The 22,376-nt window shown below is 42.2% G+C and overlaps 1 protein-coding gene across 1 annotated transcript in view; it reads left to right on the top strand.

The window, feature by feature from the left end:
* ZFPM1 (zinc finger protein, FOG family member 1) overlaps positions 1 to 22,376 on the top strand; it is a 96,908-nt gene that overhangs the window by 62,563 nt on the left and 11,969 nt on the right. Inside the window, exon 5 of the mRNA XM_063438455.1 lies at positions 16,689 to 16,828. Coding sequence (XP_063294525.1) covers positions 16,689 to 16,828 — 140 coding nt within the window. The remainder of the gene's footprint in view (positions 1 to 16,688; positions 16,829 to 22,376) is intronic.

Below are 22,376 nucleotides of genomic sequence, written 5' to 3' on the forward strand. Positions count from 1 at the left end.
ACAAGCTGGACCCAGCATTGCAATTGGCAATTGACAATTAGAAATGTACCCCTGTGTAGTGTGTTGTAGACCTTCAGGACCTCCACTGGCAAGTAACTATTATTTGTACGTGATTAGAAGTGAACCCTAACAGCATGAATTCAGTTTGCCTTAAAACAGGTTTGTCCCGCACAGGCACCCTGAGCGTCAATGCTGCTTTTATCTACATTCAGGGCTGAGTGTGAGGTTATATTTTACATTGATTTTTACATTTGAGGCTTTTGTAAAATGTGCCGTGACCCCCCTTCCTCCCCCCCTCCCAATACCTGTAACAATGTAACAGGTTGTTTAGTATAAGGTTTATGTGCTATGAAGCTATCCTGCTCTTAATGTTGGTAAGTTTGTGGCTACCGGTTTGAAAACCAGGAATGCTTAGGCTTAGGGCAATTTTTCCACACATCGGCCAATTATTTGTAAGACTTTTTTTTCGAGGGCACACCATAAAGTGCAGCGTGTAGAGATAAATAGGGGAGGTCTATGGTTTATATATACATTCACATACCAGTGGATCGTATTATGCTTTCAGACAAAGTGGTAAATAAATCTGTGGCCAATAGGAAGGGAATATTTGATAAATTTCTTGATGAATGATTAAATTAAAATCTCAGCAATAAGCAGGATGAATGGCTATGTTGTCTCGTGTTTGAGAACAGAGTTTAGTTTTGGGTCCGATAACTGTTATTGGTTAATTAGCACTTTCAGTTTTGCGTTCCTACCTTTACTATCAAGGGTGCTGACTGGCATGGTATTCTGGGAAATGTAGTACCTCAAAGGATGGAGGACAGATGCTGGACGCCAACCATTTCGTATGACTTTAAATAGCAACGGTCACTTTCCTGATTCTGGCACAATCAAAATTTAGGTATTGCTAGTGCAAAAAAAAAAATGAATAAATTCTTTATTTGAATTAATGTGAATTGCCAGCAGGAAGTAACGTTCTCAGTACCGCGCACAGGATACACGTACAGCCCTGCTGGAAAATGCTGATTGCTTTGCAGATAATGGATTAACATTGGGGAAATAAAGTGCTAAACTTTAAGTACTTTCTATCAGCTTTTCCCAGGCTTTGGCCCTCTCTTTTCATGTTCGTTGTTTGCTGGGGATCTATTACAAACAACCATGAATCTGCTCTGGCATAACCCCCAGCGTCTTAGCACGTGGCATCGGATAGTGGGTTTGTGTGTCTATATCTGCAAACTCATAGAGCAGGGCTTGACAAATTTGTTTGGAATCTAGGAGCCAGATAAAATTTTTTAAAAAATCCAGTTTTTTTTAAGGGACACTATAGTCACCAGAACCACTACAGCTTAATGTATTGGTTTTGGTGCCTATAGCCTGTCCCCGTAGCATTGTCAGAGAAAAGGCAGTGTTTACATTGCTGCGTACTAAGACTTCTAGTGGCTGTCACTCGATCGGCTACTAGAGAGTCCTGTGTCAGTGCTCTGCATGGACGTGCTGAACGTTACCCATAGAGAACATGCGCAATATCCTTCCAATGCTTTCCTATGGGAAAGCATTGGCTTAGCTGAGATCATAAAGGTAATGAACTCCGTAACGGAGTCATGGACAAGCCATGGCAAAACCTGCACGGTGTGGGGAAAAAAGGTGAGTAACAACACCAATGATGTGATCGGAGGGGGGCAGGTACCTAAACACACACACACTGACTGAGGCATATTCATACATACACTTTCGCTAACACTCACAAATTTACATTTGTTTATTTGAATCCACCCAGCCTCCCTACCTTTGGGAGAGCTGAGTGGACTTTTCCTGGGGTCCAGTGAGGCTGCTCTCTCTTCCTGTGTGAGAGGGAGCAGTAATCTACCATGCAGCTACTTTCTGCTCCCTGTGGTGCCGGGGCCGAAATTACTTCATATTCCGGCTCCTGGCATCATTAAACAGCGCGAGGGAGCAGAGAGGAGCCGCTGGAAGAGCACTGCTCCTTCACACGCTGACCCAGCCGGCCGGCCGGCTACAGCGCTCACGAAGCCGGCCGCCTACATGCTCCCGCGGGTGGACAGCCAGCTCCATTACTTGCCCAGCCGGCTGTTTTAGATACAAAGCTGACAAATCCCAGACGCCATGTCGAGCCCTGTCATAGAGCATAGTGGTCTTATTCTAAAAAGTGGCATTTATTGGTTAGTTATTGAATCTGATTCTAGCTGTCCAGCCCTCTCTATTAATGTATTTTATTGCCCTCTCTTATAGTCTGTTCCAGAAAGTCCTATCTCTGCCTCTAGAATATAATTTTCTTGTGTTTGTTTTTTTGGTTGGTTTTCTCTCTCCCCCTGCTGCTTCCACATCCTCTCTGTAAGAGATATTTCCCTATCGCCTGTATCCAGCCTGGCTCTATTCTGGTAATTGGAGTGATATTAATTTCTATGTGGCTGGGAATAGATGGCAGCGCTTGTGATAGAGCGCCGATAGGATGCTCGGCTCACACGTAACCTCCTGATAGGCCTTCTATCAGCTCCTCTGCAGACTTCACACTTATCAGGGACAGCCCTGGTGAAAAGGGGAGAGTTTAAAAAAAAAAAAAAAAATGGAGAGCAAGTAAGGAAACAAAGTCTTATTCAGTATTTTTATTAATAGAGGTGTCTCCACCATACTGCAGTGTGTTAAACGGGGGTTTGCGTTAATTGGATGAGTTTCTCGACAGTTTACTCCTGCTCACGATAGCTTGACATTATCACTGCGGTTAAATTGGTCGGCCATTAGTAAAGGGAATCATCCTGTTTTTCTTTGTTATGCAAATCTATTCCAACAAAAATATAACCATCTTACACATGGCTTTTCTGGCCCACTTCCTTAACCCTTTAGTGACCAAGTGTTAAACTTTGCAGTCAGTATAATCCTCTGCTTTTAGGTTTGGAAGTTCCAGCACTGGTATCATTAAAGATACTGCAAGCACCATAACCACAGCATTTTTTTATGGCTTATTGTAGGGATTATTGTCTACTTTCTCTCCCCAGTTTTTGTCAGTCTTTTCAAGTGGTTTGAATGAAAAGAACTAGGGGATTCCTGACACCGTAACCCCTCCCTTTCTGCTGGCAATGTCACAATAAGTCCATCTAGCTGATTGACTGTCCAGGGAAAGGAGGAGTCCATACATGCAAAAAAAAAAAAAAAAGTACTCCTGCAGCCTATTTTTGTCGTAAGCACTTTAGTAAGATAAAGTGGTTATGGTGCTTTGTGTGACCCTTTAACACAACCTGGTTCCCTAAACAGTGACCTATGGTATATCTGTTATAAGTTTATAAAGCAGTTCCCACTTCTAACATAGGAGATAAACGGTGCAGGGGGTTATGGGAATCGTCCTGAGCACTTACCAAAACAGTACTGGGCAAGACGTTACACCTTACATTTTGGGGAGAGTTTGCTTTGTTTAAAGTTTTTTTTTTTAATGCTATAAAAATAATGTCCATTTATAACATATGTCCATCTTTAATCATGAAAAGTGCTGACCTGCCGTATGAAGAAATCACATGCTGTAGGAGGGATCTTTGACACACTGCCCCCTAGCATTTGAATGTGATATGTCCTGAAAAGCATGTCAGGGCCTCGCTTTGATATTTGTGGATACACTTTTCAGAGAAATGTAATAATTTTAGAATAATTATTTAAAAAAAAAAATAAGTTTTTAAATGTATTATTTATTTATTATTTGAAAAGCTTTTCCCAAATATTAACTCAAAGTCTAAATTGGGCGTTCCTAACTAGAACGTGTGTATAATAACTCTATAATAGTTCCTGTACCGTTAAACTTACATGTGAATACAATGTTTCAATGTAAAAACAGACTATATCGCCACAGTCAGTGTAGTTGTGCCTTGCGTTGATGGATGGGTTTTTGCGTCACTAGTAGATTTTAATTATTCTGGGGAGAGAGAAAAACATATAAATGATTCCAGTTAGGGTCATAGTAAAACATGCAGCTCTGTTATTAATGGCATATTGTGATACCTGTATCCCATGTGCAATGGGCTAAAACGTTTCATTATTGCCGTAGCACAGTATGTTGCATTGTGTTAATATGAATGTATTTATATCACACTAACAGGTGTTAATAACGGCTGGGGTTCCCAGATTAGTCAGACTGCTGTAGGCAGAGATTTACAGTACAGTTTAAAAATGTTTTATCTAGAATCTATCCAAGGACATGAAATGGACTATCGAGTTTAAATTTCCTTTTGGTCCCCTGGTGCTGTTCCTAGTAGCACCTTGCGTTGACGGGTCATTCAGGAGTTCTAGTGAATGTTGTTGGCCGGATCTCTCTGCATTAGTCCAGTTGTCAGCCGGTGCTATAAAGCAGTGTATAGGATTCTGCCAACACAACAATATAGCTCCCAGCTTGCTAAAAGCTCATACAAAGTGATGCATATATTTAGTTTTGTAGTTTTTTCTTAAGTTTGTTCATTTCTATTCAGTAGGTTAAGGATAGGAATAGATGTGGTGCCTATTCCTTTATTAAATCCAAGGGGGAGAAATTGCTGTTTTCCTCTGCCGTTCGGTGCTGGGAGTATTGTTACCACATGGTGGATTGCGTTTCCCAAGCCCCTGTACACAAATGTTAACAAGTTGCCCCTTCCTTTGTATTCCCTGCACTCCTGCCTTGCATCAAGTCTGTGCTGAATAATTTAGGCTCTGATTGCTATCAGGGTCCCATAGTGTTCTCTGGCAAAGGCACTGGATCCCCTCTGTTTGCACTGCACAGCTTGTAAAACAAGCCTGGGGACTGGCAGAACAGCCACTTGGGTGACATTTGTGGGTAATGGGGTATTATGTAGCAGCTTCCACTACCAGAGAGGTGTTTTAACCCTTTCTGTCATTCTTCGCCCTTTGTAGTTGTCACATTCATCCTAAACTTCACCTAAACAGATAATACAGATTTTCAGATATTATATTTTATCTCTAGGCAGACACATTGCTGGCCTCAACTTCCAAAACAAAATGTGTCCACATACTCCAATTTGCTTAACATTCCATTAAAGGTAACTGCATCAGTTGATTTTGTATATAAAATGTCAAGTGCTCCCTTGATACCTCTAGACGCGCTAACCCGGCGCCATTGTTAGGTAATTGCAGATCTCTCTAAATATACACAGACTTAATCTGTAACATGATGTACTCCGCTTCTCAAGGGCCAGCGTTACATAGGGTATTATAGAGGTTCTGTTTAACGAGCAACTGGGGCAATGTATTAAAAGTGGAGCAGTCACTATGGAAACCAGTGGACTGTTTTGCTCACAGCTCATGCATGATGCAACCATTGTGTTTAAGGATTATTCTTGCCCCTCCAGCATTTCTCAGTATTGTAGTCAAAAAGTGACAAAGTATTCTTGGATGCTATTGGTTAGGCTACGCTATCGATTGATGAAGTAAAAAGACCTTTGCCGGTGCACTGTTACAAAAACTAACAGATATATGCAGATGCGAGTAAGTTACTGAGTTTGTGTAGAATGATTTCCTAAATCTTAGTGAGCCCTAAAGTAATGATGGCTTACTTACCTGTACACTGTGTGTCTAATCTAAATATATATTCATTGTCACTTCTTCGGAGATACTGGGTGCGCTGCATTAAGTGTGGCAAAGCATTGTGGGAGCTGCAAGTTAGTACATATTTGACCCATTGTTTGTTTATATTATAAGCTTTGCTACAGAATATTTAAATAGCAAACACAACTTTAAAGTGTAAAAATAACTTTTAATACTTGTACCAAAACAGTGTGTGTATATAACGTTTTATACTTTTTAGAGTGAGGGACCCTTTGTGACATGACTTGTAGGTACATGGAATGACCAACTAACAGAGATGAATAATATAGTAAAATTGTTCTAGATATATATTGCGGTTATAAACAAGAAACACAATCATTAATAAAAGTTTTGTTTGTATTTTTCCTCTTAAAACAAACAATTGTTGCATCCCCCACACACTCCCCCCCCCAAAACAACTAATAAATAAAATCCAGAAATAGTGAGGGCCTATGTCTTCTCCATTAGTCCAAGCCTGCAGCAGTATGTTGTTAAACACCAGCTCCAAGCACAGTGAAAGTACTGCACATTGTAGTGTGGCCCAGGTTCATCGAGTGACTTTTAGTGTATACATAACACCTGCTTAGCCCCATGAGAGAGTGTCTACTCGGCACAGACAGCAATTTTTCCTGCAGCTAGACCCCTTCACTCTGTTTTTATCAGAGATCCTGCCTACATGAGTAATTCTGCATGAGAACAGGCTGGCAGTGCCAATGTCTCGCCCAGCTCCATGCTGTGAAGAATGGAGTCTGTTGTTCTCCAATGTGTGTTCTTAAAAACCTCTCGAGGGGAATAGGAGGGGATGAGAAGGCTCTGCCAGTACAAACCACCAGGGTCAATGGGGCTAGACTTTCTCCAGTTACAAGCAGCAGAATAAGAGACAGCCCAGCGTTACTCATACAAGTTTGTGCATAGTGTTCGTTTCACTGGCAGAACTGGCCGCGGGATGATCAGGGTCTTTTGGTTAGTTGCTTTTTGAAAGATAATAAGTGTAAACGGCACAATAAAAGTCTCAATGGCATTCATGGCGTATAGGTCATATCAGGACTGGCTGTGTCTGTCATGATGTACGCATGAGTATTTAGTGATCTCCTTAGAAAGCCAAGAACCTCCCAACTCCAATAATCCTTTACTGCACAAACTTGTCCCATAAGTGGCTATGTAAATCTTCCAACAAGTTGAGGGACCTTTCATCCAGTTGGATGGCTTTCCATTAATGGGGCCTTAAAGTGCATAGAACAATTTATAATCTTTGCTTTCTTTGCTCCTTAACATTCACTTAACCTGCAAAGGACCAATGACTGCCTCTACGGTCTTAACAATAGTGGTCTTCAAAGAGTCTATTCCACGAAAAACCCGTTGACATGCATGACTGTGTGGCTGTATGGAACTGCATTGCATAGACCTAGGTTATGGATAGGCAACCTTCGGCTCTCCAGATGTTGTGGACTACATCCCCCATAATGCTCTTACACACATAATGCTGGCAAAGCATCATGGGAGGTGTAGTCCAAAACATCTGGAGAGCCGAAGGTTCCCCACCCTGACCTAGGTTATGATGAAGGGCAGCATCAGATACTATTAATCTCTAAGGGGTTAAGTGATCGTATTGCAGAGTCTACTTGATTCAGATGAAAATTTCCACTACATTTTTCTACACATTTCTACCTTTTCTCCGCGCACAAATCTCAGTAGTTGGCATGTATGCAATTTTATATCTCGGGGTAGTCCGTCACCCCAATAACTGAATGGAGCATTGATGATGGGTAGTCTTACCTATTAGATCCCACCAGGTCTCCATAATGCAAGATACCAGGGTTACCGGGTTATAAACTGACCTGAGAGCCCCCATTTAACATAAGTGTGGGGGAGGGATGGCATATGAGGTCACATTCTATCATGTCTTTGTTAATGTTATATTCAGAGAGACAAGTTGAGTCTGCGAGTGAAAGCAAGAATGAAACTATAAATTTTTATCTTTTCAAATGACCTTGTTCGCTCAAGGGGGAGGGAGGGAGGAGGGAGGGGGTTGACTGCTTAATATTCTGATATGCAAATAACTGATAACTGTAATCTATAATCCCCAACTTGGGAGCGCGTACAGATGGAGCACTTTTAATTTGCTCTATGAATTGATTATCAAACTGTTCCCCAAATCTCCCCCTGACCATACCCATCTGTCTACATTGCTCCACTCAGTCCTGCATGAAATATCAACTGCTTGTATTCACTTTCCAGCCTTTAAATGGACTGACAGGAAATCCTCGTAGCAAAAAAAACACAAATCCAATATAGTCGCAGCCTGTAAAATAAAATGGATATCGTTGTACGGCACTTTCTAGACAGTAAAATTACATTTGTATCCAGGTTGTGGCATTATAGAATGTTAGACTACATATAATTCTGGGAGAATGGTCAGATTTCCAAATTGGGACAAAGTTTGACGCCCTGTTCTAGCTTAACTGTAAAGTAATATTTAAATAAAACTATATCTCGTTATTGGTGCCGGAGATATGTAAACTACTGCTATACCAGTCTTTATATAAATTCAGAATTAAAAATGCAAAGATCCACCAGAATCCCTGTGACTTGCAGCTTCCATAGTAAACCTCCTCAGACATGTAGGTAGAAAGTTCCCAGATAATTCTGTCCCAGCAGTTGAAGTGCTGAGCGTATCCTATAATATGAGATTTGTGGCTTCATTCTTTCATGAGTGGAACTAGGCCTGGTCGTGAGCATGTACCAGTTCCCTTGTAAAAACATGAGGGAGACTTGTAGGACATGTGGATATATGCCATGCAAGATCTTCTACTAACAGAGAGAAGCATTGGGGAAGATTAATTAAAGTTCTCTCTTCTGAAAAGTGCTGGGGCGAATAAAAAGGGTGGTGTCACCGGTTGAATGTGCAAGCTGGTTTCTATGGTGATTGATCAACATTCAGGACAAATTTGTTAAATCTTCCCCACAACCATTCTGCATCTCTCATTGCTGTTATCGGCAACTGGGTGCAGGCCACGAGGGGCTCCTTGTACTACATGACCATATGTAGCAGGTGACTCTCGGAGCGTCGTTCTAAGTTTGATTTAAGGCTTTACAGTCCAGAGACATGAGTTCCACGAAGTGCAGGGTGTCAGCTCAGGATGTTTGAATGCCTGGGAAAAGTCACAGGGGTATATTAACTTAGCTGGCAGTTGTGGGCAATTGCAAAGTTTACCCTAAAATAACCAATCGGGAAAATGATCTCGTGGAATTTTTCCCAATATGGTTATTGTAGGATTCCCAATTTAGTAAACAAACCCCTTCCCCGCCTGTTACATGGCTTTAATGCTGTGCCTTGTCCGTTTTGTTATTTTGGGAGAATAAAAATTGAGACGGTCATTATTTGCGAGCGGGGCAGAGATGCTGTCTGAATGGGCTTCCATCGGCAGCCAGGGGATGAATGGCTACAGATAAGCTAGCCGCCCTCTGCCCTCTCTATGTACGTTACACTGCCAGGTTTACAGGTTTACCGACATTTCCGTGAAATTTATTGGACAGCATGCCCATTATTCACAGCCTTTATACATAATGCATTCCGTGTGTCAAGGCTTCCGCTCTGCTAGAGCAGCTTTCAAACCGCCAGTGCTACCGTATTGGGTTTTTAACCCCTTCCCTGGCAGCTTGCGGAGCAGTTCGCAATGTAGAGAGCGCTTTCTGTGTTGGAAGCCGTCCTGCATGTTGATACTAATTTGGCTTTTACAGCCCGTTCGCCTAACGTGACCTGTAATACCTACTATATTGCCTGGTTTTAATCTGAAATCTGATGCTGATGTTATGAAGATAACGGCAGTCCATTGGCTGGGGTCCTGCTGCAAATTGTATGCAATTCACAGGATGTGTATAAAGTATCTCTATACTTAACACACTGGAAGTTTGTTAGATGGAATGTGTTCGATAAAAGCTTGCTGTGCAGAGAGGTTGCAATGCAGATCTACCCTCTCCATTTGGCAACGACATCGCACTCCCGGGAGCCAGAATGAAACACTTGGGCAGATCTGAACCGCTAATTTTGGATAAAATATAATGCTATAAAAAAAAAAAAAATTGTACGACATAAAAAATATAGTATTAATTAGTGTAATAGTGAATTCTGCAAGGTAATTGAAAATGCAGAGATGCAGCAAGCCTCCTTTACGTGTATTCACAGCGCGGTGCATGTAGTAAATACTGAAGATTTGTTTTTAGCAAGACATGCACATTTTCCTCCCATGGCCTTCCAGCTATTGCGCAGTACTTAAGACAAGGGACAGTTGGTTAATAACATGCATTTCATGTTTTAAAATACTGCGGTCTATTCCACCAAACATGGCTCTGGGTAGGCAAACGTTTTAATATATTCTTGCTGCATGCAATATCGCCAGCAGGTTTAAACATTAGGCATTATTCTTATCTGAAGGTCACATAAAAGAACACTGTAAGCACTGTAATTGATCCAACTCATTGAAGTGGTTATAGTGTCTGGAGTCCTCTAGAGCCATCCATCCAATAAGTCTTAGACTGTTTTTAATGTCATACGAAAATCCCCAGCAGCTCAACCCCACCACCACTCCCACTCATCATCTGCTGCTCTGGCTAATGAGGATGTATTAGCCTGAGGAACGATGGGGGGCTGTGATTGGCTGAGAGAAGCAGCTGACTTCTTTTAGCCTATCATAGTGTCCATTCAGGTACAAATCGGTATAGCTAGAAGGAGGTGTGTAATCTCTGCCTTAGCTAAACCTCCAGTGGGGGTGGAGCTATGGGAAGCCAGGTGCACTCATTCAGTGTTACAATGCTTACATTTAGTTTAACACTGAATGTAGGAACAGTGTCAGGGGACTCCAGGTACTATAACCAATTCAATGAGATGAAATTGTTATGCCTACAGTGTCCCTTTAAAGATAAGATGGTATAGCATTGATGCTAAAGTTATGGAATGTCACACCCATCATGTGTGGGCAGGTGAACATGTGCCGGCTAGGATCAGACAATGGCATGCACGGACTGTGTCCCAGTTGAGCATTGTGCTATGTCCTTGACAGCATCTTGGACCTTGCACACAAGAACAGGTGTTCAAAATGTATTAGGCTAACTTGTCCCCCTGTGTACATGCTTCCATCTCTCAAAGCAGACTCTTTTTGGAGACAATGGGGAAGATTCGTCAAAATGTTGTGAAAAGGGTTTTATTTTTGGTTTCAAATTTATTTATAAAAAATGGTCCAAAAAATGTCTCTCTGCTTAAATTCCACCAATTTATTGAAGAAATGTATATTTTAGATAAGACTGCCTAATTCTGAGTAGCGGAAAAGAGAGATGTAAAACAGAACTGTTTTCTGGCATAAAAAGTGATGGAAAGATAGCATTCCATTGCGTCACCGAAACAATTGTGTAAATTCAGAATAATAAGGACATAATTAAAAAAACTATAATATATTGCACACAGAAAAAAAGAGCAAAACAGTCTGTCCCTTTGAGAAATCTCCCCCATTCTCTTAGATACCTGGCATCACTATTAGCCGAACCCACTTAGATCTGTCTCCAATTTGTCTAGTGTCTGGTCCGACAAGGTCCTTTTGCAGTTGAACTGTCCCGTTTTTAGTTTAATTTAAACAGATCTCATTAAACATGATGAAAACCCGCTTCAGTTATTTTTATCTCCCTCTCGACTCCTGCCTCCTTAATCTCCAAATGCCTGGAGTTTTGGTGAAAACCTCAAGGCTTCATTATCAGGGGAGCAGTAGTGTGTACCACAGCACAGCATGTTCCGATGGACAGGGGAGGGAGAGATTGCCTTGATAAAGAGCCCTTTTTTTGGTATGTGTGGGTGGGTAAAATAATTTAAGCTATTTTTCCTTTTATCAAACAGAACTTGACGGCTGATAGAACTATTTGTTTTAGATTAACACTCCCATCTCCAAAATAAGAGGGAGAATTTTAGTATCTTTAAAAAAAAGTTTGGAGGACAAGATCTAACTTGTTCTACTGAGTGGATTATTTCATCCATAGTGAATGATCACACCATGCTGAACGTGCAATCTGTTCACAAATTGTATCTCGTTTCTCCACTTAAGAAAAATCACAAAAGTGTAGTAAAGTTTGTCATAGAATACACCCAAGCACCTGCCACGTTCTTTTACAGCATCTCTGAGCAGCCAGCTCATCACTACACACTGATAGTTAATATGTTCCCCTTATTGTGATAAAGTGTATGCATGCTTTGAAAATGACAGATTTAGGATTGATTTACTCGAGTCCAATGAAATATGTAGACATCACAAACCAGCCTGCTATTTTCCTAAGAGTAACTTGATCAAGGTTATTTAAATTGGGCACCTTTTGCTTCTCATTGCCATGTTTCAGAGGCAGAGATCCTACACTCTCTCCTCCCCCCACCGCCTCCCATCTCCTCCGGGTAGCTGCTGACAATCTGAGGCTCCATTTTTCACAGCCGTCCTCTGGCTATCAGTAACTGGGGTGACATCAGAGATGTGGTTCCCCCTTTTTCCGGCACAGGATATCAGGACAGCTCATCGTATCTTGCAGGGAGCTAATCGCCCTGCACTCTGCTTCCTTCTCCTGCCCCTGGCTTCCTGGGAATAGAAGCTTTGCTATCCTTGGACGGCCAACCCACGGCCGAGTCCTCTGCTTCCTGAGCAGACCAAACGCTTTCTCCTCCTTACTAATGCTTTGTAGGGCTGCAGAGAGCCACAGAATGATGGATCAGGCCAGCACCTGGCCATGGTCTCTGCGTGTTTCCTCCCCTCTGACCCTTAGCACAGCCACAGCTTTGAAGAGAAAGGTCTGTTTCCTTGCCACTGGCAATGAACAGGTTAAAAGGAAGCATCCATCACCGGGGTATAAACATGTGGATATTTGTTATGTTTACACTGTCTGGCTGAAAACATGCACAATAAATAATACAAATTGCCCATGCTCTAACCCAGGTTAAAACTTGCACCTCTTCTAGCTTTATTTACACCAGTGTTCAAGCAGAGAGATCCTGGAAGTTATATGATTACATATTATGAGTCCACGGGCTTCTCCCTCACATCCTTTAGAATACAGAGCGGACACATGATCTTGTTATAAGAAATGAACCATATATTCCCTGGGTTGGATTTTCATTTACTATTTTTTTTATTTGTTGTATGTGAGCATTCTGTGGATCGGCTTAATGCAGCGTTATACACACTATGTTATGTCTCCTTTATTTACTTATTGTTTGCAATTTGTAAAATTTATGAAGCAGTCTGGCTGTTCCTGGATTGAAAGTACCGACAACTAGGCTCGAGGATCAACTACCGATGTAAAATAGAGAGTCACTTTGTGACAGACTTATTCACTAAAGTGGGGTTTTGGGGGAATTCAATGTGAATTTTAAGCCACATTCGTTGAAATCATAGCAGACTTGGAGAATATTTTTCAGTGTGACTGTTGTGGCCTAAAAATGTATTTTATTAGATAACCCTTCTTAAGAATCGACCCAATTCTCAGACACCAAAAGAATGATCAGAGCTCCAGGCATTTGTGTTGTTTTTTGGTTAAACAATGGGATGAATGGGGTATATCCCTGTACGTCTGATTAACCCTTGTATCCCAGGCAGCCCGTCTCTCCTCTCCTCGCTGCGTCTCCTGCATAATCCAGTGTTAATATCTGTGCGTTTGATTCCTTGGGAGGTATGATCAGCAAGCTATTAGTGTGGGTCACAGTTCATTGTTGATAAAGGTTTGAGTTTGTGCTGTGTCAAAAAAAATCAATAAATGTGAAGCGAGATTGTGCCGCATTATGATCAGTCGGGGTATACTCATCCAACCCGCAGGCCCCATTAGGCCGTCTCTTATCGGTGCACACCACCTCAGTCACGTCTCCTTTTTAAGAATAAAAAAATGCCGCCCTCTGGCTTCGAGGATTAACTCCTTGTGTGCCAGAGGATCCCATAATGTGTTGATATACATAGTGCTATCAAACAAGGCTGTAGATAGCACATTAATACTGGCCTTTTATAGAGGGGCAGAGCATTCCAAAGCTGGCATTCAGTTCCCGGAAATTATCCACAGGAGTAGTAGATGCATGAATCATTAGCCTCACAGTTTCTTTAAAACAAAAAAAACTTTTCATTTAAGCCAAATATGAAATATATTTAAATACATTGCAGGTTTGACTCAGCCCTTCATCTTTCCGAGGTACCCAATTTAATGGTCCTCATTTTATCTAATAGTAACAACCCCTGGATGTTGGGCTGAGGTAACATTCCTGGTTACCTATTATTATCCTTTGTATGTATTATAACATGTTAACCCACAGAGGCCAGGAGAGCATTGCAAAGTGTGTTTGGGCGCCTCTGGCGGCTGTGGCTGCCTTATCACCGTGGCCTATTCCTAGCTGGGTGCCAGTGCGACATTGACTTTATTCATACTCCATCTGTTGCTGACGATGTGTAATTGGTCTATGAGGCCTCTGGCAGCCTCCATTGTTCCCCTTCCTTTCACTGGTTAATTATATGATAGGGAATACCTGGTCCTTTTAAAAAGAAGAGCACACAACTGCTCCCAGAATGCCAGCAGCAGACAGGCAGCTTCCGAAAACAAGACGCCTGGGAATCTTTTGCGTGTTAAACCCTCCCTCCCTGTTGCATGCATGAGGAGAGGATCCATGTCCTTGTTTCTAACAATATAATAATGCCCAGAAAATAAGCTGAAATATTGAGACTATAGTGCAAGTGAGTCAGATGAGGAGTTCCAAGCAAACGTTAGCCAACACACCTCGCATGGCGGTTATATAAGTGGAATTATTCTCTAAACCGTGTACTGTGACATGCTAACAGCCATCTTGGCTCATACACTAGAACTGGGATTTTTTTCCCCTTCGTTCTGAAATGTTTGCCGATTGTATCCAAGTTCCTATAAGTCGCAGCTTACTGAATACGTTGTATTCTGGAGTAATATAGATTATGCAGCCAGGTTTGAATGCCTAGATTCAGTACAAGCATTGTGAACACAGAACTGACCCGATCAATGACATGACCGCTCTTTACTGGCTGCCCCATACTGGAACATGCTTTATGCTTTTCTACTGCCTCTATTATATTCAATACAGTGTTTCAGCATTTTGGCAGATTTCTTTCATTTAAATAAAAATTAAAAAAAATTCTATTTGATTTTCTAAGTTTTAAATGTATTGCTGTGTAAATGCAGGGACATCATCAGGCTCATTGTCAATGTTAATCAGTTTCAGTGTTTAAGCCCCTCCTCCTTTTTACTTTCTACACTCACTACGTGCAGATTGGCTATTGGCTAATGTCCACTGTCAGTCATGCAGGTTGAGCCCATTAATTGTAACCAGGCATAGGTGAGAAGGGATTAAATACCCCATTCATTTACACAACAGTACCTTCCCTAATGGCAGGACATGCAGGCGAGCTTCGACTATTAATAATATGCAGTCAGTGTCTTCTCATAAGGCTACCTGTGCCCTCGTGGTTTAGAAATCATGTACCTCCGCCCCTCCCGTCAGATCCCTCTAATAGTTTAAAGCTGTTATTTATTATTCTATTTCTGAGTGCTTTTTATCAGGAGCAAACAGCCCCAGTTACCTGCAACGTTTACCTAATGATTCCAGTGATAGGAATTATTCTGATAATTCGCAGACCAGCTGGCTGGCGTCAGCCAATCAGATGCTGGCCTGCGATGGGAGATTAGATAACGGGGAAACTCTATTAGCTTCAGTGTGGTGACACGGAGAACCAAACACTATTGATACAGAGATAGGACTCAGAGTGGACTTTGCCTCCTGTGATAAATCAGGGGGGAAAAGATTAGTTTTAACTATTAGCTCACTGAGTGCGCTTAATATTAATGATGGCAAGGTCAGCCCTTATCATTGTTTGCTCATGATCAGGTGTGAGAATAACAGGCTGGCATGGGGGTGCAGGGAGCGGCCGAGAACACCATCTCAGCACGCTAGTGATGGGGAAGGAGTGAGTGTGAGCCTCCCTGTTTATTTTACAAATGTTTCCCCACCATGAGGAATTACTGGGGTTTACAGAAATTAATGAGTGTAGTCGGTACTATGCCAGATCCTGGGACCAATACAGAGTAGTATTGGAAGATTTATTTTCTTCTCATTGTAGATGTCCTGGCCGGGAATTATTACATCACTAGTTACGGTTTTGGATCTTGTCCGTACGTTAATATCATCAGTAGTAGATCTGGCACGGCAGACTCGTTTGCGCAGAAACTGATCACCCTTGAGTCATTGATCTGCAGATAACTAAAGACATTTCCGTTGTCATCTTTGCACCCGGGATCCACATGGCCTGCTCTTTGAAACAGGCTGTCCTGGGAAATATAACTGCTGGAGTTATTGCTACTGTGCTCTGTTTGTTAGCATTTCCTTCCAGCCTGCTACGGTTGTTTATCAGTGGCTCTGTGTATTCTCACTGGTGGGGTTTGATACAGTGAAGATAGATGGATGTTTTGACATGAAACGTGTCAGCCCCAAAGAGCCTTTATCAGTTAGGCATTGGTGCCCTGACCTTGGATGTCAGCCCTTTCTCCAGAAAGACACTTGAGTTATTCTTTGAAAGGCTTACAATGTACTAAACAGTGGTGTCACCCTTAATCACGGAGGGACAGCTGAGTTTAATTAGCAGCCTATTCCTATCACAGAAAGAGACATTTTACGTTCTTAAAGATTTTCTGTTCAAGTGGGTCATGAGTAACCAGTTGGTGCCCTCATCACAATGTCATCCACATGAATCTAACTGATAGCAGGGTAATTTAAAAGTTAAATGACAGAGTAACCTTTTTATTTTTAATAGCCAGGGCACCTGCACTTTACAAGGAGTGTGTTCATTTCTAGTTTGGCTATAGCCTTTTGAATAGCAATGGGAATTAAATTAGAAGAACAATCATTTACATCCTCACCTCTTTATCCTGCAATTTCATTATTTTGGGGTGTAATAATAATAATAATACATGGCTCTCCGTACTTGCTGAATGCGTGGCCTATTATCCCCATGTGTGCCAGCAGTGATGTTTCCAGGAGCATATAGTGGATTGCACTACTTTTAATATATTCTCTTCTCTTGTAGATGAACTGGTTTTGGAGATACCCTCCCCAGATGGTATTGTACAGGTCCGTGCACAGAGTCACCTGCCTGAAGGCTTTTCTTGGGGTCCTTATAAAGGAAGCTTCAATGGCACGTCATCATCTCCTAACCATACAGAACCAGTAAGTGGCTTACAGAATCCTAATGCATGGGGTGGTATGGATTTCAGGGTTTTTGACAATCTGTTTTTATTGAGGTATATTTTTTTAAAACATTAGTGTGATATCGGTGGCAATGATTTTTAGTCACATGTGTAAAAATAAAGCCTCATTTTAAATTAAAAAAAACAAAAACAGTCCTAAAAGTAAACTGGTCGGCTTGGTGAGAGTGCCCACCTATGCCCTGTTCGAGGGAAATAACAGTGCTAATCCATTATAGTAAATGATCTAAAGTAAATATATGACAGCAGGTAATAATGTATTGAGTAACAAACCATGGTGTTCTGAAAAGGCATATTGTTGGCTGGAGTGCTGTGAACGAAACCTCACTACACTGATCGGCTAATTACACAGCCTAGTTCCCACCGCCCTCAAGACAAATAAATAATTCACCAAATTCCCGGGGTTAACTATGAGAGGCCCAGAAGTATGCCGATTCTTGGCCCCAGCCCCCAGTGAGAGCCCATGTGCAGTGCCCACTGACCCGGACACTTTCGGTACCGTGATCAAAGTCCCACATAATGAGTGTATTCCTCCTCTAGAGGTGTGAGTTGTGCATTGTGGTTCGTCCCCTCCAGGTCTTAGCCCGTGATAACGATCATGGGTAGTAAAAGACCCGCTAAGAAGCCCTGCGTCTGGGGATTGTGGCATCGTCTTCCACTTCAATTGGGCAACTGCGTGTGGTGGCGGCCCGTCTAGCAGCTACAGAACTGATTAGTAGGTTGGCAGCAGGCAAATAATACGGTATGCTTCTGCCGCATCTTGTCCCCACGGTAGGATGAATCACATGGCTTAACTCAAGGCAGAACTCGACAAGGATTTGGTTGAGCCGTGCCAAGCTGATCTCGATTTCAGTTATTTCATGGCTTTAAGTGCCAGGAACTGGCAATGCACTGAGGCTGTACTCAGGGAAAACCTCTTATTAAGGGGGTCTTTCAAGCACCATGACCACTTCATTGATTGGACGTGGTCATGGTCCCTGTATGTCCAGTGTTTTGCTATGACACTGCAGCTATGCAGTTTAACCTACGACAGAGTCATTGGGCCAACATTAGCTAGCCCAGAACTTATATTCCAGACTGGCTAATGTCAGTTCTGTGCATGTTTCTGTACACAGAATGGTATTCATTGGCTGAGAGCGGTCATGCTCTGCAGAAGCCAGATGTCACAGTGGAAATCAATGCCCAATGGGGACACATGTGAGAGGACAAACCCTTGCTATGTAATTTGCCCAAAACCAGGAAATGGGGCGAGGGTACCCCACTACATGATGCTTGGAGTAACACTTTATTTGCAGCCATTGGTATTTAACAGTGCACAAGCGTCCAGGCATAATAAGCCCATTCAGGTTAGTCTATTCAGTCTGAATGATATGGGTAGCAGAACCAGACAGTGCGCTCAGCATGCCGCACAGAATATGTCTGAACTACCCCATACCTTCAAGTTACAGGCTAGATGATGGAGTTGTGTAGTTCAACAAATGGGTTTCTGGTCATATTCCCAAACGTATAGATGGAAATCCAGAGCCCAGGCAACCCACGATGCAAAACGTGGTGTAAACGTTCTCATACCTGCATCTAGCACAGACCTTGAAAGTGGCAGGACAGCGTCTAGATCGGATTACCAATATTAAAAGCCGGCCATTAGTGTTAGTTTATTCCAGAATGATATCAGCTAGTAAACAAACATTTCAGCAGTGTTCCCTGGAGAAAATAAATGGTTAATTCTCAGGTTGGGGGGGGGAATTATGGCACAAAATCTGAGCTTCTGAATCTTGCACACAGGAGGGGGGGGGGGGGGAGCTGGGGTCGTTATCTTGTCTGCTTTAAGGTTAAAGCTCAAAATATTAGAAGAGAGCAAGCTGGGTTTGTGATACTGATAGAGCCTGTTATCTCTGTAGAATGAAATCCTTGATTAACCCCTTATCTTCCCCGTTTGGGGTGTTATGATATTGTGGCGCCAATAGGCCAGACGTAGGACAGCTCAATGATTGATTCCACACAAGATAGCAGCCTGCCTTCCCAATACTTCATTTATTGTCTAAATATTTTCGCTACATTACAGCTCTCTCGCCCTGGTCCTTATCGGGTGTCTTGATGCTTTGCAGCCGCCTCAGCTCTGCCTCCCTCTCCCCCTTGCTATCAGTGAAGCCCTAGGAGGGGCAGGATGCAGCGGGCTCATCCTTTAACACTTTAAACATCCTTTTAATTCCTCTCCCCTCTATCTGGCTCTTAGCCGAAATATCTCCTGCTCCTTTTCCGCCCTCCCTTTGCCCCCCTTTCCCTAAGTGTCGCACATCCTCCCCCTTCAAATAGTTTAGTTTAGTAAAAGAAAGTCAACAGTTTTTTAAAGGATGATGCATTCTCAATTAACCTCTGATTTTATCAGATGCATATTTATTGCAATACACCAATGCAGGGGAGTTTATGAAATAGCGGGGTCTTGGGGCAACCGTATATAAAAGGCATTGGCAACCTTCGGCAATCCAGATGTTTTGGACTACACCTCCCATGATGCTTTGCCAGCATTATGGGTGTAAGAGTATTATGGGGGATGCAGTCCACAACATCCTGAGTGCTGAAGGTTGCCTACCCCTGATATATAAATATTCATTATATGTAAATTCTAAAGCCATATGTAAAGCCATATAATGTATATTTGTTTGGGTCCCCGTGTACACACTGGCAGCTGAAGCCTTTCCTTCTGCTCTCAATAATCCACCTTTAACACATTGTTGTCATCTCTCTAAAACAATCATTTTGTCCGACAGACTACTATTATAATAATTTTAAGCCCCGTTGTACAATGCCACATTATATGTTAGTGCTATACTTCATCTAAAACACTCATAATAACTAACTGCGTTTATAAATTATTTATGGCTATTGGGAGCAGGGAAGAGTTTAAGTCAGGATAGACCTACACCTTTCAGGGCATTGGCCTCTCTCGGTTTTAATATTTGCCATAGAGCCTCAGGACTCATAAATGACAAGGCACATACTGTAATCTTTAAACTTTGCTAATCCATCATATCTCTGGCCTGCCATTGTCTGCTCATTCTGTGCGGCAGGATTCTAACATCACAGAGCAGCAGAGGCAAAATCTCTTCTCTCTGTACATTATAGCATTGTGTACATGGGCAATAGTATGAGGTTAGAGAATTGGCTGCGTGTTTTTTTGATTCTAAAAATCACATTTTTTATACAGTAGCCAAGTGTTTGAGTGCAGTTTTCCATTTTGCCCTCTGCTGATCAGCCAGCGTTTGGAGAAATCCCTCCCAGGATAAGGCAGCAGCGGATGCAGCCTAGATAGAGTTTCTGATGGTTATCAGGCAAGGTTCAGAACAGAGACACTGACCCCTTTGTTGAAGGAGAAAACAACAAATCTTCTCATAGACACAAAGAGGACTGTGTAACTCCTGCATTGCCGCTGGGATGTGCGATCTATGTTACTGCGCATCCCAGGTGTGGCTACCGCTGTATCAAATTTATATGGAAAAAATAATAATAGTCATCTCAGCTTGAATCTGATTAATTCCAAAATATTTTTTGCCCTAATATTTTAATGCCGTTTATCCACCAGCACAGCCCCCAGGTTAGTGAATAAATCTTCATTCAAACTATGTATTGCTGCGCAAGAGTCTTAAGTTGTGGAAGCTCTGCTGTGGCACATTCAGATGTCCACTCCATCATGCTCAAACACAACCTGGTTCACTATAACACTTCTTCATGCCGCCGCTGGTGGTGGGACTCAAAATGTTGCCTGTCTGCAATCAGTTATAGGTGAACTGAAAGTGCTGCCTCTAGCAGTAAAAGTACTAATAACATTATTCACTGAACCAAGGACCAACAAAGAACATTCTCCATCTCAGACTTTGTGGCCTAAAATTTGCTATTTTCTTCTGTTTAGAAATTAACACCATGTTTTATTGCATTCATTTTTACTACTCTGCTTTTATAACGCAGTCTAAAAAATTCACAATAGTGACACGGTAAAAAGGGCCTGGCTTAGGATACTCAATTGTTAATGGGCACTGTGCTCACTTTGTCTTTCACTACAGACGTAAAATCCAATTGAGCGTCAAACAATCTGCATCACAGAGAATGAAATTCCTGAAAACCACTATTTCATACATAACTTGTTTGGGGTGCATTCAGTGAACCCCAAATTAAAGCCGATTAAAATTGGTCAATAACCCGGTTTGTTTTTCTGTGATTCCTGGCGTGGTCAGACAGTGCCCCTGCTGTTGTAAATAAATGGTGGTCTCTCTCATACGGAGGTGGAGAGTGAGAAAGCTTGCCAGCTTGTCTGACAATGAGAAGCGTTTCTGCATCATCAGCAAATACTGTCTCTTTATCGTACAGCGAACATACGGCCTATCGCAGTGATAAGCCAGAGCTGACTAGCGCCATCACCCTCACTTCGAGGGTCTTAGAAATATTGGAAGGAATAATTAGATTTCATATCGTCACCAATGCAGCCATCAGAGGATCAAGCAGATTAATTTCTCTTTTCTCTGCACTCATTAATATTCATTAGAGACAGGGAGAGACAGAAAGCGTCCTGGTTCCAGGGCTGCCTTTATATTGCAGGAACTTGCAATTCACAGACACATGTGGAATCTCGGCTGAGAGGGAATTACTATCTGCAGTGCCTTGCATTTTCCAATTTCTACACATGTGCATTTTTTAGTATGTTATTAAACATGGAATAGGGGCTCACGGAGAGACTATGCTAGAATATAGTATCTTCCTTTACTGAAAGGGGCAGTGATTGCTACATGTAGTTATGGGTACAGTGGTGCCTGCTACATTTTGAGGGCTGTTGGTTGGGTTACATATCACATGACTGAGGCACACGGAATGGTTATAGCCATAAATTTAGTCTTCACCCAGTGAACCGTTGGGTACCAATCATGTCCTGCTTTGTATAAGGAGTAACGTTTGTAGTTTGTAGTGATTCTGAGGCTAGCTATGGACACCAATTATATACTCTCCATGATTAGCGGTTGTTATTATATCATGGATCTCGATGCCTGTGATTTCTAGAGTTTATTAGGAGGCCATTGGCCCATCCATCTCAAGCTCACAAAGTACCGGTATGTGTGTCTCATTCATGGTAAATCCACGAAGACACAAAGGAAGTTGTCCCATAGAATGACACATTTTAACAACCAGACTCTTGGTGTAGATAGTTTACACATTGTGTAATTACACCGGGTGAGAGCTCCGGGGCCGCTCTGTGTTTCTCTATAGACGGCACCAGAACAGCCAGACATTGGTTAATGATCCAGTCTGGCTGCTCAGGGTGGGCTCTAATCGACATCCAGAGCAACCTACAACCCTTAGAACCAGGCACTGTCACGGTTTATATGTACCCTATATTGTGTTTCCCAGAATGATGATATCCCTTTATTCTGTTAGGTGCGATACTTCCTAGGGTCTCCTCTACAGTGAATTGTCAGAATAGGAGCTAATGTACAGCACAAAGTACTATACCCAGCACATGCATA

This window comes from Pelobates fuscus, chromosome 12 (genome assembly GCF_036172605.1).
Source record: "Pelobates fuscus isolate aPelFus1 chromosome 12, aPelFus1.pri, whole genome shotgun sequence".
Taxonomy (NCBI): Eukaryota; Metazoa; Chordata; class Amphibia; order Anura; family Pelobatidae; genus Pelobates; species Pelobates fuscus.